Raw genomic sequence first — 19,481 nt, 5'->3', positions numbered from 1 at the left:
TGATGATGTTTGGCATTGGGAAACTAGAAAACACATCTACGCTGTATTACAGAAACTGCACTGGCACTAGTGCAATTAGCAGCAGGGGGGCAAACATTATCCAATTGCAAAACACATATTCTTCCAATTAATGTTTGCACACGTGCCAACAAATAGTGCTAGTGCAAAAATTACTCTGGGGCAGAAATGCATTTAAAGACTTTTCTGCATTAGAGTCAGTTTTGTACCAGTGGTAATTGAGCTTGCAGCAGTGTAAAAAGATAACACGAACCTCACATTTTCATTGAGCACTTTGTGCTATAAACCTTCTGCTCTTAAGAGCTGTGATAAAAGGTGTTTTAACTCAAATGAGTGTAACTCAATGTATCGACTTGTGAAGGTTGAAGGGTTGAGTCGGATCTGCTGGGATTGTAACCAAAGATGGCTGGGAACACACACACATCCAAGGGCAAGCACTTAAAGGCTACGGGCCTCACCACAAGTTGTGTGGTATCCCACAGGGATACTGCACGGGCTAATAGCGTTACCGTCACCTGGTCCGGCGCTATTAACGCAAGATCAAGGGTTGGGCATTTTTGGCGCAATTAGTGCGCGCTAACAGCGTTGCGCTAATTGTGCCCGAAAATGGGCAGTAAATTGGTGCATTTACCCCCAGCTTGGAGCTGGCGGTAAATTCTGCCAGATTCGTGATTGGGGGGACCCTTAAATGTGGTAGTAATAGCATTACCGCCGCATTTAAGGGCTACCGCCCAACTCATGATGAGACCCTAAGTGTCCTAGTGGGCTAGAATTCATATCAGTGAAGTGCTATCCGTCAAGAGGTGCCTGTTAACTCATGTGCTTTTGGAGCTGGGAAGAACACAATGTCGTAATGATAAACTTACTGATTGAGGAAGGCGAAAAGATAGCGCATGACGATGATGACGGCCCGCGGAAGGGTAATCAGGATCTGCTGAATCTGGTGCACACGCTCCGCAGGGTTCTCGATTTCTAGAACACAAGAATACACAACTGCCATTAGTGAGAGTGCTTGCCACCAGCCTTATCCATAAACAACTGTACTGGTTGGTGGGACTGGTATCACCCAACAATCTATTTCTTACACGGCCGCAAGGGAGGATTCTCATTCTAGCCGCTGCTGGCCTATTTGGGACCAGAGGCAGACAGACGATAGGGGCGCTCTCGATGACAGATCATGCAATGATTGGCCTCCACAAGAGCGCCTCCCAATAGACCTTTTGTGGGAGAGTCCCTTTGGACTATGTTGGCCCAATTCATGGAATGTGAGTGAGAAGTCACTATAGGATATTGGGGACCTACCTGAGGGCTCATCACTCACATTCCTCTTTTGCACTTGTTGTCTACGCTGCGATGAGCGCTCTCCATTAGATAATAGAGTTTGCATTAGTAGGCACTAGTTGAGAGCAACAGAACAAAAAACATAATAACTTATCTATGTAGAACTATCATTCTGCATTGGTGACACTTGGCATCGGACAAATGGATGGAAGTGACAGCTCACTTTAGAGGACCAGTCAGATCTTACAGAAAACATTGCACTACGGACTTCCCTCTGACAACCCAAAGGGGAGTAATCCTTGTGATAAGGGCAGCTAATATAGAACCCAAGGGAGATCTCTGTATGGAAAACCGAAGAGCTCATACCAATTGGCCTTGAGTCAGAGCAATCGACTAGACCAGAGCTCTGCATCCTTTGGATCCCCAGATGTTTTATACTACAAATCCCACTAGTTCCAGCCAGCATCGTCAATGGTGATGGATCATGGGAGTCGTAGTCCAAAACATCTGGAGAGCCTCAAGTTGCAGACCACTGAACTAGACCTTGTACGCCTTATTGACTGACCTCTGTGGAAAGCTCCCAATTTGACAATAGAGAGAGGGACGACAAATGTGAGTCGCCGTCTCCTGCTTGTCCTACTGATAGGCCTAGGGCAAGATAGTGGAAGCTTTGCCAATGGGCTGCTAAGTACCTCTAGGGCCTGCAATCCTGCGACTAAGTTTAGTGTAAATGCACAAAAAGGCACAGGACACCTTTCTTAATGGACATGTATGCAATATAAATCAAAACAAGGAGTGGAACAACCCTCCATTCACATTGAGGCCATAATTCAAAGGATGCTGGGATGAACGTGGGTGGTCCGCTCCTAGATTCATATCTGGGTCAATATAGTATTGACAACTCCTTATGCAATTTGTTTGTAGTTTGTGAAATGTTGTATACATTAGCATGTATAGAATATTGAGTATGTGTATCACAAATTAATTTGCCTTTAAACCCCACCGGATCTGACTTCAATGGGTGCTGATGTTCTGCAGATCAAATCAAAGGCCCAAGTGAAGAAGGCATCTTTTAATGATGTCTCGGGTATCTTTAACACCGGGTATATCCTACTCTGGTGGGCTACACGGCTATTAGCATCAGGGTCATTTGCGTGGATGCTTTTTTTGTTGCAATGGGGAACGTTGCTTGCGGTCCACATCAATACAACCTTCCACCATTACATTTTGTTTTTAACTGGCAACCAATAAAACAAAAGCAGCTACTTCACAACAGAAGGACACCCATTCCATTTCGAGGGAGGGTGCAAGGATGAAGGATTTGAGGAGTTGCATAAAGAACCTGGGCCGCTCAAATTGCTTGGGATGTGGACCAACAGCAGTAACTCTTGCCCTTGGTCCGAGCAATCTGATTCGTCTGGATCAGGGTTGTCCAACTCCAGGGCTCGCAGGCCGGAAACCTGATGGGTTTTCAGGATATCTCTCATTAATATTCATGAGCAAAAATGTGCATACATTTAGAATCATAGTATGCAAATTTATCTCATGAATATTAATGGGGGTATCTTGAAAATCTGATATTGATCCGGCCATCGAGGTCTGGAGTTGGACAACCCTGGTTTGGACGAACCTCTTGGGTGCTAATTGTACTTTTACCTGTTCTGTACTAATAATTGGAGACCTTAACAGCAGTACCGTTGAGATAGTTCTACGAACGATACAGTAAATATCATAGATAATTCACCCCTGGTAAGAGTCCTTTCGTTCATACCTTAGACCCGATGGGTATAAATGGAGCTGGAAGACGTCATCGGACCTTGCAAACACTACTGATATATCACTACAGAGCAGCAAGGTTGTGTTACTAGGCATTTGTGCATATGTTTCTGGGTAAAGACAAGCGACACTTATGGAAGGCATATGGTGGAAGCGCGCTGTTGGTCGTTCGCCTATGAGCAGGCACATAGAGCGCTCAACTCAAGAACTGAACCATTTTTAGCGGGCTCCCTCATAAATATGCAATAAGGCATTTCCATTGGACGCCATGCTTGGCCTGCATGCGCATCTGCACTGAGCGCGACGCTGACATTAAATATTCCATAGCTAATGGCTTCTGTTTGAGCTCAGAAGCACGTGCTGGTGTACGCTGCATCCTACGAGGCATCTACCAGATGGAGAAGAGACGATGGCTTTGCGGCACCGTCGTCGTGACACGAGGGCCCTTATAGAGAGAGGTCGCTTGCTCACTAATGAGAGGTCATGCACAGGAAGTAGATGAGGTAGAAAGAATGCCTCCAGAAGGACACATCTAATCCTATCATTTACATATCTTTGCACCTGACTTGAAGAGGAGTTTTAACCCAGCTGCTCCAAAAGTCAATTAAGACGCTGTATTCAGGTGAGCGTGAAATACCAAGACCTCTTCCTGAGAGTGTAATTGGGTAGAGCTGGCATTTCCGACAGAGCCTGTTAGAAGTAATGTTTATGCTGTGTCACGTAACTGCAGGCCAATTTACTGAGCGAGGCTCGTGTGGAGCGCTGTGTGCAGGAGTGTTGCTAGGTCTGGACAAAGATCCGGGGCTACGCTAATGTCGAGACTGTTTGGACTCCGGGCTAGCTAGCCTTTTGGTTGAAGCCCCTGAGCTTTTATCCGGGGCTACAACCAAAAGACTCAGGGCTATAGCCCCCTGCCCTCCTAGCGACACCTCTGTCTGTGTACCCCATGCACATGACTGAGAGGATGTGAAATGGAAGCTCCCACCTTTATGGAAGACTGTTTTATTTTTTCAGCGTGGGCATTCTGTGAGAGAAACACCTCCGAAAAGGTACTCAATAGGAGCACACCAAGAGTACATAGATTTAATTAAGTAGTACAATCAATGTAAATACATTCTGGGTGCTGGGGAGGAATACTGGCCCTGACACGCAGCCTGTGTAATATATGAAAAGGAGAAAAGTGTCTAAACCTAAAGACACTCCCGTCCCCTGCACACCTTCAAAGCTGACAAAATCAGCCAAAACAGAATTTAAATTTGTCAACAAATATATAATTTGTATTTAGAAATCAACCACAAAGTAAATAGGCACAATAATTTCTGACTTACACATAACTTCATGAAAACATACAGTTACTTCAATGTAACAGCCATCATGAAAAAAGGGCAAAGAAAAAAATCTTGCGATGAGACGAAATTCACACTCTATGGGCCCCCTACCTGTCTATGATTGCACTGAATTCTCTAAGCTTCCTTCACAAGGAACCTATAGAGAATGAACAAACTGTACAAGTAGATGTCTCAAATATTGACCACTTGATCATTCGTACTTAGGTACTACACCTTGTATGTCCTCAAATGTGAATGTCCTATGTTTTTGAAAAATACCAGTGTATTACTACACCACTGAACTTCAAAATAAAACCCTTTTGTGCAGCACAACCGTTTCATGAGAATTCTGTGACCACCCAGACAAGGGGTTACCCACTCAGGGTGTAGCAGTGGTTACTCTTCAGCAGAGATCGACGTGACCTTGCTCATTCGTTTGTTGATATTATTGTACCGACCTGGGCAGAGCAAGGCAGTAACCAGGTACCCTTCCGAATACTAGTTTGCCGCTAACATAGAGCCATAACGTCAACCTCCACTGTGAAAGCACCCAGGAAACAAACACATCATGACCTCTAGTTCATCACTGCGAGGCCACCTAACCCATTGGCAGTGACTCATGTGGTTAAGCCATGTACTGGGGCCCTGTCATCAACGTTTGCCATTGCCAGTCTCCATTTGCTTTCTAGGCTTCTTGTCTTCACTACCTACTCAATGCTCCCAACCGTCCACTAGGAGTCACTGTTGTACCAGTGTTTGCCAGCTCTCATAGGACCGCAATTAATGCCACATTTTGACTGACGAATTGGCAATCCCCGTGTTCACTCCCATTAAAATCTCTGCCACCTTCTGTGGTTATACGACCCACGGCTTGCACTCTCAGTTTACAGTTGTACCCATTCTCATCTCCATTTGTTTTATAACACCCCCTTTCCTGGTTTACAACATTAATTTAAAAAACAAAAAAAACTTTATTCCTAAAATTACTGAGTCCGTAAACAATTACAATGCCCTGTTGGCTTGAAAATGTCTTACTTGCACAAGACGACCAGACATCTCTGTGTATTGCCCTACTTGTCTTCACGTCACAGAATTGATTCACAAAATCATCTTCTAAATAAAATGTGCAAGTGTGTTTTCAAGTCAACAAGTTAGACACACCACAGACTATCTGGAAAAATCAGGCTTATGTGGTTTACAGTGGAGTATTTACACACACATTGAGGGGCTTTGGAATGCTAATGGTCCCTTGCCAGTGCGCTGTCACTTGTCAGGAAAAGGGGCCATAAGCACTCTACATTTCACACTTGTGTCTGCCCCACCCCAATAATAAAAGATAAGACATCAAACAAACAGATTTAGGGAATAACCTGGGCCCTGGGAATACCAACTATGGCTTTACGATCACGTTACTACAACACCCTGGTGAGTGCCAACTTGCAGTATGCAAAAAAAAGACCCTTTTGTTAGGATTTCATGGAGGCAGACCTCAGTGTTATAAACATCAAAAAAGCAACCTTTTTTTGCATTTTTGGGGACAAGGATGCATACCACACAGCAGTTTAAATGCCACCAACGGGTTATTGGGCTCACGGAAATAGCAGAGGTGATGGTGAACTAGCGCCCCCAAAGCAGTCGAGAGGAGACCCCCATGCGTGTACTTACTGATAGTGTTTATCAAATCCTGGAACCTTTCCTTAGGAAAGATAGGGTTTTCCAGGCCTCTGAAGTAGAGCTTCAAGACTCCCGCCACAGAGTTAATATCTCGTTCGTTGTGCACCTCCACCAGCGGATCTTCACCTGGAAAAAGAAGACATTCTCCGTCAACCTCAGAGCCAGCTACCAGATCCATTCTGCACAACCTCTCAGTCACATGATCCTTCATTCTCTCCCTACATGCCAAGCAACCCCAGATTTACTCCCCTGCACAGATTCAACGTTCCGCATTCTAATTGGACACAGTACTGCCTTGATCACTTCTGACTGTCGGAGTCGTGGTTCTCAAATCTTGCCCCACGATACAACCCTGTTGTGACCTGAAGCCAGTTGTCGGTACTTCTACATGGAAGGTAGAACTACGTACTTCAGACTTTGTAACTCTGAGAATATGTAAGCAATAATCCCCAAGGCTATGGCAGGTTCCACCTCCATCCCCAGCTGGTAACGTCACCCCACTGAGCTATTGACACCTCAGCATGATGCCCGGAATGACAATCGTTTTCTAGTTGTGAAATGGCACCATGGTCGTTTCACAAGTTACAAAAAAACTGCAAATGAAAATGGTCACCATGGAAAAAAAGAAGAAAACTACTCCTAATCACTTCTCCTTTCCATGGCAATCAGCGGAGAAGTCAGGAGGAGTGCCATGTGCGTCCATTTCATTTACCTTGCACACATTATACTCTGTCCAGATCATGTCTGAGTTACCCTAGGTGTATCTCTCTGGGGTCTGGCAGGATATGACACCTCTAAACACCCTCCATGTTTCAAGGGCACGCTTGAGCACATATCAAGCCATTCAGGCTACATCTGCCTGACTGACCTCAGTACTTTCCTGTTCCATGCTTCGAGGGCATGCTTGAGCACATCTCAAACCATTCAGGCTACCACTACTTGACAGGCAACCACTACCTGACTGACCTCAGTACTTTCCTGTTCAATGCTTCGAGGGCATGCTTGAGTACATCTTAACCCATTGAGGCTACCACTGCCTGACTGACCTCAGTACTTTCCTGTTCCATGCTTCGAAGGCATGCTTGAGCACATCTCAAACCATTCAGGCTACCACTACCTGACAGGCAACCACTACCTGACTGACCTCAGTACTTTCCTGTTCCATGCTTCAAGGGCATGCTTGAGCACATCTCAAGCCCTTCAGCACACCACTGCCTGACCGATCTCAGTACTTTCCTGTGCCATGCTTCAAGGGCATGCTTGAGCACATCTCAATGCATGCAGGCTACCACTACCTGACTGACCTCAGTACTGTCCTGTGCCATGCTTCGAGGGCATGCTTGAGCACATCTCAAGCCATTCAGGCTACCACTGCCTGACTGATCTCAGTACTTTCCTGTGCCTTGCTTCGAGGGCATGCGTGAGCACATCTCAAGCCATGCAGGCAACCACTACCCGACTGATCTCAGTACTTTCCTGTGCCATGCTTTGAGGGCATGCTTGAGCACATCTCAAGCCATTCAGGCTACCACTGCCGCCTGACTGACCTCAGTACTTTCCGGTTCCATGCTTCAACAGCATGCTTGAGCACATCTCAAGCCATGCAAGCAACCACTTCCTAACTGACCTCAGTACTTTCCTGTTCCATGCTTCGAGGGCATGCTTGAGCACATCTCAAGTCATGCAGGCTACCACTGCCTGACTGCCCTCAGTACTTTCCTGTTCCATGCTTCGAGGGCATGCTTGAGCACATCTCAAGTCATGCAGGCAACCACTACCTGACTGCCCTCAGTACTGTCCTGTGCCAATCTTCGAGGGCATGCTTGAGCATATCACAAACCAATTAAGCTACCACTACCTGACTGCCCTCAGTACTGTCCTGTGCCATGCTTCGAGGGCATGCTTGAGCACATCTCAAACCATTCAAGCTACCACTACCCGACTGACCTCAGTGCATTCCTGTGCCATGCTTCGAGGGCATGCTTGAGCACATCTCAAGCCATTCAGGCTACCACTGCCTGACTGACCTTAGTACTTTCCTGTTCCATGCTTCGCGGGCAGCATTCCTGACTGACCTCAGTACTTTCCTGTTTCATGCTTCGAGGGCATGGTTGAGCACATCTCAAGTCATGCAGGCAACCACTGCCTGACTGACCTGAGTACTTTCCTGTTCCATGCTTCGAGGGCATGCTTGGGCACATCTCAAGCCATTCAGGCTACCACTGCCTGACTGACCTCAGTACTTTCCTGTTCCATGCTTCTAGGGCATGCTTGAGCACATCTCAAACCAATCAAGCTACCACTACCCGACTGACCTCAGTACTTTCCTGTTCCATGTTTCGAGGTCATGCTTGAGCACATCTCAGGCCATTCAGCCAACCACTTCCGAACTGACCTCAGTACTTTCCTGTGCCATGCTTCAAGGGCATGTGTGAGCACATCTCAAGCCATTCAGGCAACCACTGCCTGACTGATCTCAGTACTTTCCTGTGCCATGCTTCAAGGGCATGTGTGAGAACATCTCAAGCCATTCAGGCAACCATTATCTGACCGACCTCAGTACTTTCCTGTTCCATGCTTCAAAGGCATGCTTGAGCACATCTCAAGCCATTCAGGCAACCACTGCCTGACTGATCTCAGTACTTTCCTGTGCCATGCTTCAAGGGCATGTGTGAGCACATCTCAAGCCATTCAGCACACCACTGCCTGACTGATCTCAGTACTTTCCTGTGCCATGCTTCAAGGGCATGCTTGAGCACATCTCAAGCCATTCAGGCAACCACTGCCTGACTGATCTCAGTACTTTCCTGTGCCATGCTTCAAGGGCATGCGTGAGCACATCTCAAGCCATTCAGGCAACCACTACCTGACCGACCTCAGTACTTTCCTGTTCCATGCTACAAGGGCATGCTTGAGCACATCTCAAGCCATCCAGGCAACCACTACCTGACTGACCTCAGTACTTTCCTGTTCCATGCTTCAAGGGCAAGCTTGAGCACATCTCAAGCCCTTCAGGACACCACTGCCTGACTGATCTCAGTACTTCCCTGTGCCATGCTTCAAGGGCATGCTTGAGCACATCTCAATCCATGCAGGCTACCACTACCTGACTGACCTCAGTACTGTCCTGTGCCATGCTTCGAGGGCATGCTTGAGCACATCTCAAGCCATTCAGGCTACCACTGCCTGACTGATCTCAGTACTTTCCTGTGCCTTGCTTCGAGGGTATGCGTGAGCACATCTCAAGCCATGCAGGCAACCACTACCCGACTGATCTCAGTACTTTCCTGTGCCATCCTTCGAGGGCATGCTTGAGCACATCTCAAGCCATTCAGGCTACCACTGCCTGACTGACCTCAGTACTTTCCTGTTCCATGCTTCAAGGGCATGCTTGAGCACATCTCAAGTCATGCAGGCAACCACTTCCTAACTGACCTCAGTACTTTCCTGTTCCATGCTTCGAAGGCATGCTTGAGCACATCTCAAGTCATGCAGGCAACCACTACCTGAATGTCCTCAGTACTGTCCTGTGCCATGCTTCGAGGGCATGCTTGCGCACATCTCACGCCATTCAGGCTACCACTGCCTGACTGACCTCAGTACTTTCCTGCTCCATGCTTCGAATTCAGCTACCGCTACCCGACTGACCTCAGTACTTCCCTGTGCCATGCTTTGAGGGCATGCTTGAGCTCATCTCAAACCATTCAAGCTACCACTACCCGACTGACCTCAGTACATTCCTGTGCCATGCTTTAAGGGCATGCTTGAGCACATCTCAAGCCATTCAGGCTACCACTGCCTGACTGACCTCAGTACTTTCTTGTTCCATGCTTCGAATTCAGCTACCACTACCCGACTGACCTCAGTACTTTCCTGTGCCATGCTTCGAGGGCATGCTTGAGCTCATCTCAAACCATTCAAGCTACCACTACCCGACTGACCTCAGTACATTCCTGTGCCATGCTTCAAGGGCATGCTTGAGCACATCTCAAGCCATTCAGGCTACCACTGCCTGACTGACCTTAGTACTTTCCTGTTCCATGCTTCGCGGGCAGCATTCAGGCAACCACTTCCTGACTGACCTCAGTACTTTCCTTTTCCATGTTTCGAGGTCATGCTTGAGCACATCTCAGGCCATTCAGCCAACCACTTCCGAACTGACCTCAGTACTTTCCTGTGCCATGCTTCAAGGGCATGTGTGAGCACATCTCAAGCCATTCAGGCAACCACTGCCTGACTGATCTCAGTACTTTCCTGTTCCATGCTTCAAAGGCATGCTTGAGCACATCTCAAGCCATTCAGGCAACCACTACCTGACCGACCTCAGTACTTTCTTGTTCCATGCTTCAAGGGCATGCTTGAGCACATCTCAAGCCATCCAGGCAACCACTACCTGACTGACCTCAGTACTTTCCTGTTCCATGCTTCAAGGGCAAGCTTGAGCACATCTCAAGCCCTTCAGGACACCACTGCCTGACTGATCTCAGTACTTTCCTGTGCCATGCTTCAAGGGCATGCTTGAGCACATCTCAATGCATGCAGGCTACCACTACCTGACTGACCTCAGTACTGTCCTGTGCCATGCTTCGAGGGCATGCTTGAGCACATCTCAAGCCATTCAGGCTACCACTGCCTGACTGATCTCAGTGCTTTCCTGTGCCTTGCTTCGAGGGTATGCGTGAGCACATCTCAAGCCATGCAGGCAACCACTACCCGACTGATCTCAGTACTTTCCTGTGCCATCCTTCGAGGGCATGCTTGAGCACATCTCAAGCCATTCAGGCTACCACTGCCTGACTGACATCAGTACTTTCCTGTTCCATGCTTCAAGGGCATGCTTGAGCACATCTCAAGTCATGCAGGCAACCACTTCCTAACTGACCTCAGTACTTTCCTGTTCCATGCTTGGAAGGCATGCTAGAGCACATCTCAAGTCATACAAGCAACCACTACCTGAATGTCCTCAGTACTGTCCTGTGCCATGCTTCGAGGGCATGCTTGCGCACATCTCACGCCATTCAGGCTACCACTGCCTGACTGACCTCAGTACTTTCCTGCTCCATGCTTCGAATTCAGCTACCGCTACCCGACTGACCTCAGTACTTTCCTGTGCCATGCTTCGAGGGCATGCTTGAGCTCATCTCAAACCATTCAAGCTACCACTACCCGACTGACCTCAGTACATTCCTGTGCCATGCTTCAAGGGCATGCTTGAGCACATCTCAAGCCATTCAGGCTACCACTACCCGACTGACCTCAGTACATTCCTGTGCCATGCTTCAAGGGCATGCTTGAGCACATCTCAAGCCATTCAAGCTACCTCTGCCTGACTGACCTCAGTACTTTCCTGTTCCATGCTTCGAATTCAGCTACCACTACCCGACTGACCTCAGTACTTTCCTGTGCCATGCTTCGAGGGCATTTTTGAGCACATCTCAAACCATTCAAGTTACCACTACCCGACTGACCTCAGTACATTCCTGTGCCATGCTTCAAGGGCATGCTTGAGCACCACTACCTGACTGACCTCGGTACTTTCCTGTTCCATGCTTCGAGGGCATGCTTGAGCACATCTCAAGTCATGCAGGCAACCACTTCCTGACTGACCTCGGTACTTTCCTGTTCCATGCTTCGAGGGCATGCTTGAGCACATCTCAAGTCATGCAGGCAACCACTACCTGACTGACCTCGGTACTTTCCTGTTCCATGCTTCGAGGGCATGCTTGAGCACATCTCAAGTCATGCAGGCAACCACTGCCTGACTGACCTCGGTACTTTCCTGTTCCATGCTTCGAGGGCATGCTTGAGCACATCTCAAGTCATGCAGGCAACCACTGCCTGACTGCCCTCAGTACTTTCCTGTTCCATGCTTCGAGGGCATGCTTGAGCACATCTCAAGTCATGCAGGCAACCACTGCCTGACTGCCCTCAGTACTTTCCTGTTCCATGCTTCGAGGGCATGCTTGAGCACATCTCAAGTCATGCAGGCAACCACTGCCTGACTGCCCTCAGTACTTTCCTGTTCCATGCTTCGAGGGCATGCTTGAGCACATCTCAAGTCATGCAGGCAACCACTGCCTGACTGACCTCGGTACTTTCCTGTTCCATGCTTCGAGGGCATGCTTGAGCACATCTCAAGTCATGCAGGCAACCACTGCCTGACTGCCCTCAGTACTTTCCTGTTCCATGCTTCGAGGGCATGCTTGAGCACATCTCAAGTCATGCAGGCAACCACTGCCTGACTGCCCTCAGTACTTTCCTGTTCCATGCTTCGAGGGCATGCTTGAGCACATCTCAAGTCATGCAGGCAACCACTGCCTGACTGCCCTCAGTACTTTCCTGTTCCATGCTTCGAGGGCATGCTTGAGCACATCTCAAGTCATGCAGGCAACCACTGCCTGACTGCCCTCAGTACTTTCCTGTTCCATGCTTCAAGGGCATTCTTGAGCACATCTCAAACCATTCAAGCTACCACTACCTGACTGACCACAGTACTTTCCTGTAAGGTATTTGAAATGACACACACAGGTATACTCGTGCTAGCATTTTCCCCAGTGCCTTAAGTGGCCTGCAAAATCGAGCTGGGCATCTTAGGGGGGTGTGGCCAAAAAGGCCTGTGGCTTGGCAGGGCTTGGCACCGCAATTAAGAGGCACCACATGCCTCACTTGAATGTTGTCTGTTAAGCCACGGGCCCGTAAGAGCCCATGCATGGCCTCACAAGCGACATTCGTATCAGGTAAGTGTTGCTGCTTCGTTGCCTCACTGACCCCCTGCCAGGCACCACTTTGCATCGATCATTACCCTCGCAACTGGGACATGAGGGTGATGATCCCTGCATTTCTAATGCAAGGGGTGTCTGGTGGGTGGGGGGGTTGGCGACACCATAAAAAGGCAGCCAAGTCTTTTTTCTAAAGCCTGAAGCTCTCTCTTATAAGCAAGACCTTCAGGCTTTAGAAAAAAAAGCCTTAGCTTCTAGTGGGCTGGGGTTAGTAGGGGACTTTAGGGTTCTCCAGAAGGGCCCCATCTCAGAAACAATTTTCGAAGCCTGCCGGTTCTTCGCCCAGTCTAGCCCCGGCCCACTTAAAGCCCTGACAGTCCCCTTACTGATCAGTGCTGCAATCATTCTACGTTAACTCTACCTGTTTACGAACTATCACACACTCCATCCCTACCCGCCTTTCACTTATTTGCCTGTACCAGTCTTTCATGTTTGTTAAACCATTTTCCCCTTTAACATTTCCCGCTCTGTTCAGCACTGTTCTGTTCTGCTACCTATCAAGGCCTGGATACTTCAGGCAGGGGCATAATATAATTCTCCCACAGACAACCGTCGACGCTCTTGTACCTCTATTGTGTTGACTGGTTCAGCTTAAAATAACATTTTCAGAATATATAACATGTCTTTTGGTGCTTGTTTTCCACTGCGCGAGACTCAAATTCATTTTACCCTTTTCGGCTTTAAATTTACGGTGGTAAGTCTGGGTGCACCTGGGAAGAGGAGAAATATAGCGCCGGGTGTGTTTAATGTCCACACTGCACTCCCTCCCACGCTCCAGTGGAGGAGCTGGGGGCGGCGGGCTGCTGCTCCCACTAGCACCCCCCTGTTGCACAGTGCACCCCTCGAACTCCCGCTGGCGCTCTATTAGCCATCGCCCCCACCCACACTCCTGCGCCAAAAGCTGCCTCTGCTGCTGCTACGCTGCCTGGATTGGAAATAAATTAGTGGGTTCACTTCGGCTACTTTCCACTTTGTTTTGGTCTAGCAGTGCTCATACCTTCCTCCACATACACAAAGTAACCATCTACACCTGCTTCAGTCCACCTTCAAGCATCCACTTCAATGCAACTAGGTTTCCCCACCATTATGCGGCACCTGGATGATACTTGCATGGACACAAAGTAACCATCTACACCTGCTTCAGTCCACCTTCAAGCATCCACTTCAATGCAACTAGGTTTCCCCACCATTATGCGGCACCTGGATGATACTTGCATGGACACAAAGTAACCATCTACACCTGCTTCAGTCCACCTTCAAGCATCCACTTCAATGCAACTAGGTTTCCCCACCATTATGCGGCACCAGGGTGATACTTGCATGGACACAAAGTAACCATCTACACCTGCTTCAGTCCACCTTCAAGCATCCACTTCAATGCAACTAGGTTTCCCCACCATTATGCGGCACCAGGATGATACTTGCATGGACACAAAGTAACCATCTACACCTGCTTCAGTCCACCTTCAAGCATCCACTTCAATGTAACTAGGTTTCCCCACCATTATGCAGACCCAGGATGATACTTGCATGGACACAAAGTAACCATCTACACCTGCTTCAGTGCACAATCAAGCATCCCACTTCAATGCAACTAGGTTTCCCGCGTCAGTGCACCATCAAGCATCCCACTTCAATGCAACTAGGTTTCCCCACCATTATGCGGCACCAGGAATGAAAAACGGTGGGAACAAAAGAGAGCTGATGAGAGAAGGAGGAGAGAGAAACAGAGAGGGGTGCAGAAAGATAGAGATAGAAATGGGAGGAAAGCTAGAGAGAAATGGGAGGAGAGGGGAAGGGAGAGCGAGAGGTATAGATAAATAGGAGAGGGAGAGAGAGAAATAAGACAGGAATATAAAGAAAGGAAGAGGAATAGACGGAAATGAGAGCTCCAGAGGCAGACCAAGATAAAGCAATGGGTCATTTAAGTGTAACTTCGCTCTATGAATAGTTACAGGGCCAGAGCAAGATGGAGATGATTTGGGAAATGAAGCATAGTTACGTACATACTTGATTAGATAAATATAGGTGGGTTGATCACAATATATCAGTGGCACCTACCAACGAGACGAGGGGTAATGGGTAATGATTAGGAAAGAGGAATGGCACCTGAAAATGGGTGGATGAATGGAAGAACAGACGGACGAATGACTCAATGGATGGACAGCAGAGGACGGACAGGCAGAAAGTGTTGACAGAGAGGGAGAAAGAAGTGCACATAACAGAGAAGAAACTGGAGGGAGAGGGTGAGAGAAAGGACAATGGAGAAGACAATGGATTTGGCTGATTTTGGGCAGGAAAGTGGAGGAATTCTGCTGCAGGGGTTTTCTCCGCCTTATCTCCAACTCTGCAGTTCGACTGTGTGTTAATGCGGTGGTAATGCAGTGGTAACTCTGTTACTCTGTTACAATGCTAAGGCAGTGGTAACTCTGTAACCACCGCATTACCACCATTTTTTACCATACCGCCAAACTCGTAATGAGGCCCGAACACTGAAAAGTTACGGAGAGAAAGAGAGTGCTATACAGAAAGAGGGAGTGCTCACCCTGGCGAAAGAGTGAGCACTAGAGAGTGGGTGGCAGAGAGAGACCGAGAGAGAAGGCGAGCAAGAGAGAGGCCGTGCGCGCGCACTATGGACAAAGCGCACAAAAGTGGGGGCAGGTACATACCCACAGCATAGATGAGCACAGTGTTACTAAGACAGAGGTGCCTGGTAACACTTGTAATAGATACTTATCGCCTGCTACATCAGAGCCGTGAGTGCTGAACGGGCACAAAGGCTGTGTAACAAGATCCGTGAAGCAAACACAGAACCACGGAATATGCCAGCACAGAAGGCATATCCTGTTCCCCTGCCCCTCCTCCCCCTTCTGAACGCAGATCTACTGGGGCATCTCTTTACTGCTCAGAATGCACTCGTATCGTACCTCTGTAACTAACTCGGGGCCTGCAGAGTGATACAACAGTTTCTATCAGAAAGGCGTCTCATGCATTCAATGCCACAACACTGTGTTTCCTGAGGCCCCCCTCTCAAGCTTCACACCCTCAGCTATAGACGTGGCCTGCAGAAGTGGACACCAGCAGGGGTGTGGAAAAGATCCGGGGCTACGCTAATGTCGAGAATGTTGGGACTTGTTAGCCCTTTGGCTGTAGCCCCTGAGCTTCTATCCAAAGACCTGGGGCCATAGCCTGACCCTCTAACAAAGACTCTGGATACCAGGCCTCCAGATAACTGGGGACGTTAGAATGGCAACACTACCACGCATTTGCTACTTTGCAAAACTCTCCATTCCCCTTCCTCTCAGAAGAAATATAAAACGCACACACACACCACTCACCTCTCTCTCTCTACCCCCATTGCTTTAATAAAGAGGCCTCTGCTGTGTAGTCCCTCTGCAGTCCTTACACATGACCTCAAAATCCATCTCAACCAAAGCTTCCACATCCTAGACCACATATATGAACACACAATGTTCTTGCTCCAGTCCGCAATCGTAAAATGGTTACAAATGTTGAATGAAGGATTAGTACATTTAAAAAAATCAAAAACTGCTTCTGACATCTGGGACTCTTTAAATTAAATTGACAGCACAAATGCAACCAATTACAATGAAGGAATAAACAGTATTTTCACCTTTCAAGCAATAACAATGTCAGAAACATAGAAAAGAACTGAATAAAGGCATATCACTTAAAATAACACATGTATTTTTAAAGCTCACATTCACCCTCAGAGGGACATCTTGGCACTATTGACAGATAACAGATGTATGTTTATTGTTACCCAACTTAATGGCACTCATTTTATCGACCTCGGAAGGATAAAGGGGTGAGTGGACCTGCCGGGATTTGAACCTGTGTCCATGAGGTCTAACACGGGTCTCTGTAGTGGAGGCATTAGTCCACTAAGTATTTGAGGTTTATATATGGCCTCTTGGTGTACATGCTCCGGACAGCACATGCCGAGGAAGTAATCATCCACACTGCAGCTGCTGCAAAAGGCACTCCACATCACACGTTCTTTATTAAGGCCGCAGAAGTTCAGCAAGTCCTTAAGAGAGGAGATGGTGGGCCCACCGGTGCCCACTACCCAGGTCCCACCCCTCCAACTTATCCGCTACGGAACCCTGGGTTCGGCCTTCTCTAGTTCATAACATATTCAGTCTATGCCTGACAACACACTCTTGGATCTCACTCACTCAGACAGAAAACAGATAAGACAGATACACTGGCAGCCATCTTCTCTCTAGATCTTAAGTGGGATCGCAATGTCATCTCGTTCTGCATGAGCACGTCCCTTGGACCCAAAATATACCTCTTTCAAACGAATTCTTGATGTCGTTCACTTCAACCTGGGAGCCGGGAACTCGGAAAATCCCCTGCTGCTGAAGACCTGCGGGGAATGAGAAGAAAAGGTTAGAGTTCATCTGGACCATCGCCTCCGTGCTCTAGAAGCACCTATCTGCAGCCACACTCCTGTGGTATCCCATGTTCTAATCTGGCACCTTGAACTGTCCTTACCAGCTCCGTCGACGTGCTGCACATTTAAACTAAATCCTCACTAACACCAAAATAAATCCCAATGAAAAAACCAAACATGGGCCGCATATCAGATAACACTTCCAGGTCACGTCAGCATCAACAACTTGCAGGTCACGCCAGCAACAATAACTACCAGGTCACTACCAGGTCACGCAAGCAACAATAACTACCAGGTCATGGCAGCATCAATAACTACCAGGTCGCGTCAGCCTCAATAGCTTGCAGGTCACGTCAGCACAATAACTACCAGGTCACGCCAGCCTCAACAACCTGTAGGTCACGTCAGCATGAATAACTACCAGGTCACATCAGCCTCAATAACTACCAGATCACGCCAGCAACAACAACTACTAGGTCACGTCAGCCTCAATAACTATCAGGTCACGTCAGCACAATAACTACCAGGTCATTTCATCCTCAATAACTTGCAGGTCACGTCAGCATGAATAACTACCAGGTCACGTCAGCATCAATAACTGCCAGGTCACGTCAGCACCAATAACTAACAGGTCATGGCAGCACCAATAACTACCAAGTAACGCCAGCCTCAAAAACGACCAGGTCATGGCAGCACCAATAACTACCAGGTCACGCCAGCAACAATAACTGCCAGGTCATGGTGACAGCATCAATAACTACCAGGTCACGTCAGCCCCAATAACTACCAGGTCACGTCAGCCTCAATAACTACCTGGTCACACCAGCAACAGGTCACCCAAGCAACAATAACTACCAGGTCATGTCAGCCTCAATAACTACCAGGTCACGTCAGCCTCAATAACTACCAGGTCACACCAGCAACAATAACTGCCAGGTCGTGGCAACACCACTAACTACCAGGTCGTAGCTAGTGAGCAGCGTCCAATTGTTACGTGTTCTATGAAGCTCTGGTCATACCCAGGGTCGGACTTAGGCATTACAATTGGCTCTGGCAGCAGGAAAAAGTGACCCAAGGTGGTAAATGACGTTTTGGTGCTTTTGTGACAGCTGTTGAGTAATGCGCAAGGATGAGATTCTGGTCAAATGTGTAGCAAATTGTGCACTTTAATGAATAGTTTTTTGTTTTTTTATACTTGTATTTAATCATAAAAAACAGATTTTTACAAGAGCGTTTTTCAGTCCAACTGAAAGGAGTCCACTCCTAGTTTTGCTTGATAAGTAATGAGTGATGCATGCCTAGCAATTTGATTCATTGTAGGAGCAATCTTCCGCCAACCTCCGGAATCGCCTTTATTCTTTCCAAGGCCAAGTTTAGAAGTTTTGCGGCAGCCCTGTGCCATTGGGTCTTTTCGCCCGTTATCAGGCGTTTCCACCAAGTATCTTCGTTCCCTGTAAAGGAGGTTGCCGTCAGGGTGGAGAAATATGCGATCCTCGCCTGATGAAGAGCAGGACAACACATCAGCAGATGTTTTATTGATTCAATGTCCTCGGGATTAGTACATAATCTACAATTTGTTTTCTCTGAGTCTGCTCTAATCGCTAAAATTTCTCCGGTCGGTAAGACGTTTAGACGGGCTTTTAGAAAAGTTCTCATCAGTAATTTATCGGGATATTTCTTGCAATACGCCATCGGTTCTTTTAATTTGTTGGTATTCATGGGAAGGTGTTCAAGAAGTTTGCAAGAGGATACTGACTCAATGGTATTGATCCAGTCCCAACATTCCAGTTTTGTTTTTATCCTGGTTGGGTTGTCTTTCAGTTCTGCTTCTGTACATGCAATTTGGTGTAATTTTTGTTTTTGCTCCTCAGCCCACTTATTCATAGTTTGATTAGAACCTTTTGCCAGTTCTGATGCCATTATTTGGTAGATTTCAAGACTCTCCGGGTGGGTAATTTTCCTATATAACTGAAGAGAGCTATGGTCCACAACTGCCTTCAATGACAGAAGGCCAAGTTCACGCCTGATTGGGGCAATCGGAGTTGAGTTTGGTAGGCCCAGGACGGCTCTCCATATGTAACCTTCCAATTTTTGCCAAATTAGAGGAGGAATGGAGGGTATGGCATCCATGCCATAAGTCAGTGATGGAACAATCTTTGCTTTGTAGTAATTTATGGCCGGTTGGAGGGAGAACTTTCCGTATTT

The 19,481-nt window shown here is 47.6% G+C and overlaps 1 protein-coding gene across 4 annotated transcripts in view; it reads right to left on the bottom strand.

The window, feature by feature from the left end:
* The window catches only part of SRGAP3 (SLIT-ROBO Rho GTPase activating protein 3), a 780,680-nt gene that overhangs the window by 60,478 nt on the left and 700,721 nt on the right, over positions 1-19,481 (bottom strand). For all 4 annotated transcript variants that reach the window (XM_069643471.1, XM_069643470.1, XM_069643468.1 and 1 more), the window contains exons 14-16: positions 17,172-17,249; positions 6,069-6,203; positions 885-990 (exon numbers count right to left, since the gene is read on the bottom strand). In XM_069643471.1, the coding sequence (XP_069499572.1) occupies positions 885-990; positions 6,069-6,203; positions 17,172-17,249 (319 nt within the window). The remainder of the gene's footprint in view (positions 1-884; positions 991-6,068; positions 6,204-17,171; positions 17,250-19,481) is intronic.

The sequence above is a fragment of the Ambystoma mexicanum genome, chromosome 2p (assembly GCF_040938575.1).
Source record: "Ambystoma mexicanum isolate Mex_15411 chromosome 2p, UKY_AmexF1_1, whole genome shotgun sequence".
Lineage (NCBI taxonomy): Eukaryota > Metazoa > Chordata > Amphibia > Caudata > Ambystomatidae > Ambystoma > Ambystoma mexicanum.
Note: the sequence above shows the minus strand (reverse complement) of the source record. Positions and strands in the feature narration are given on the sequence as shown.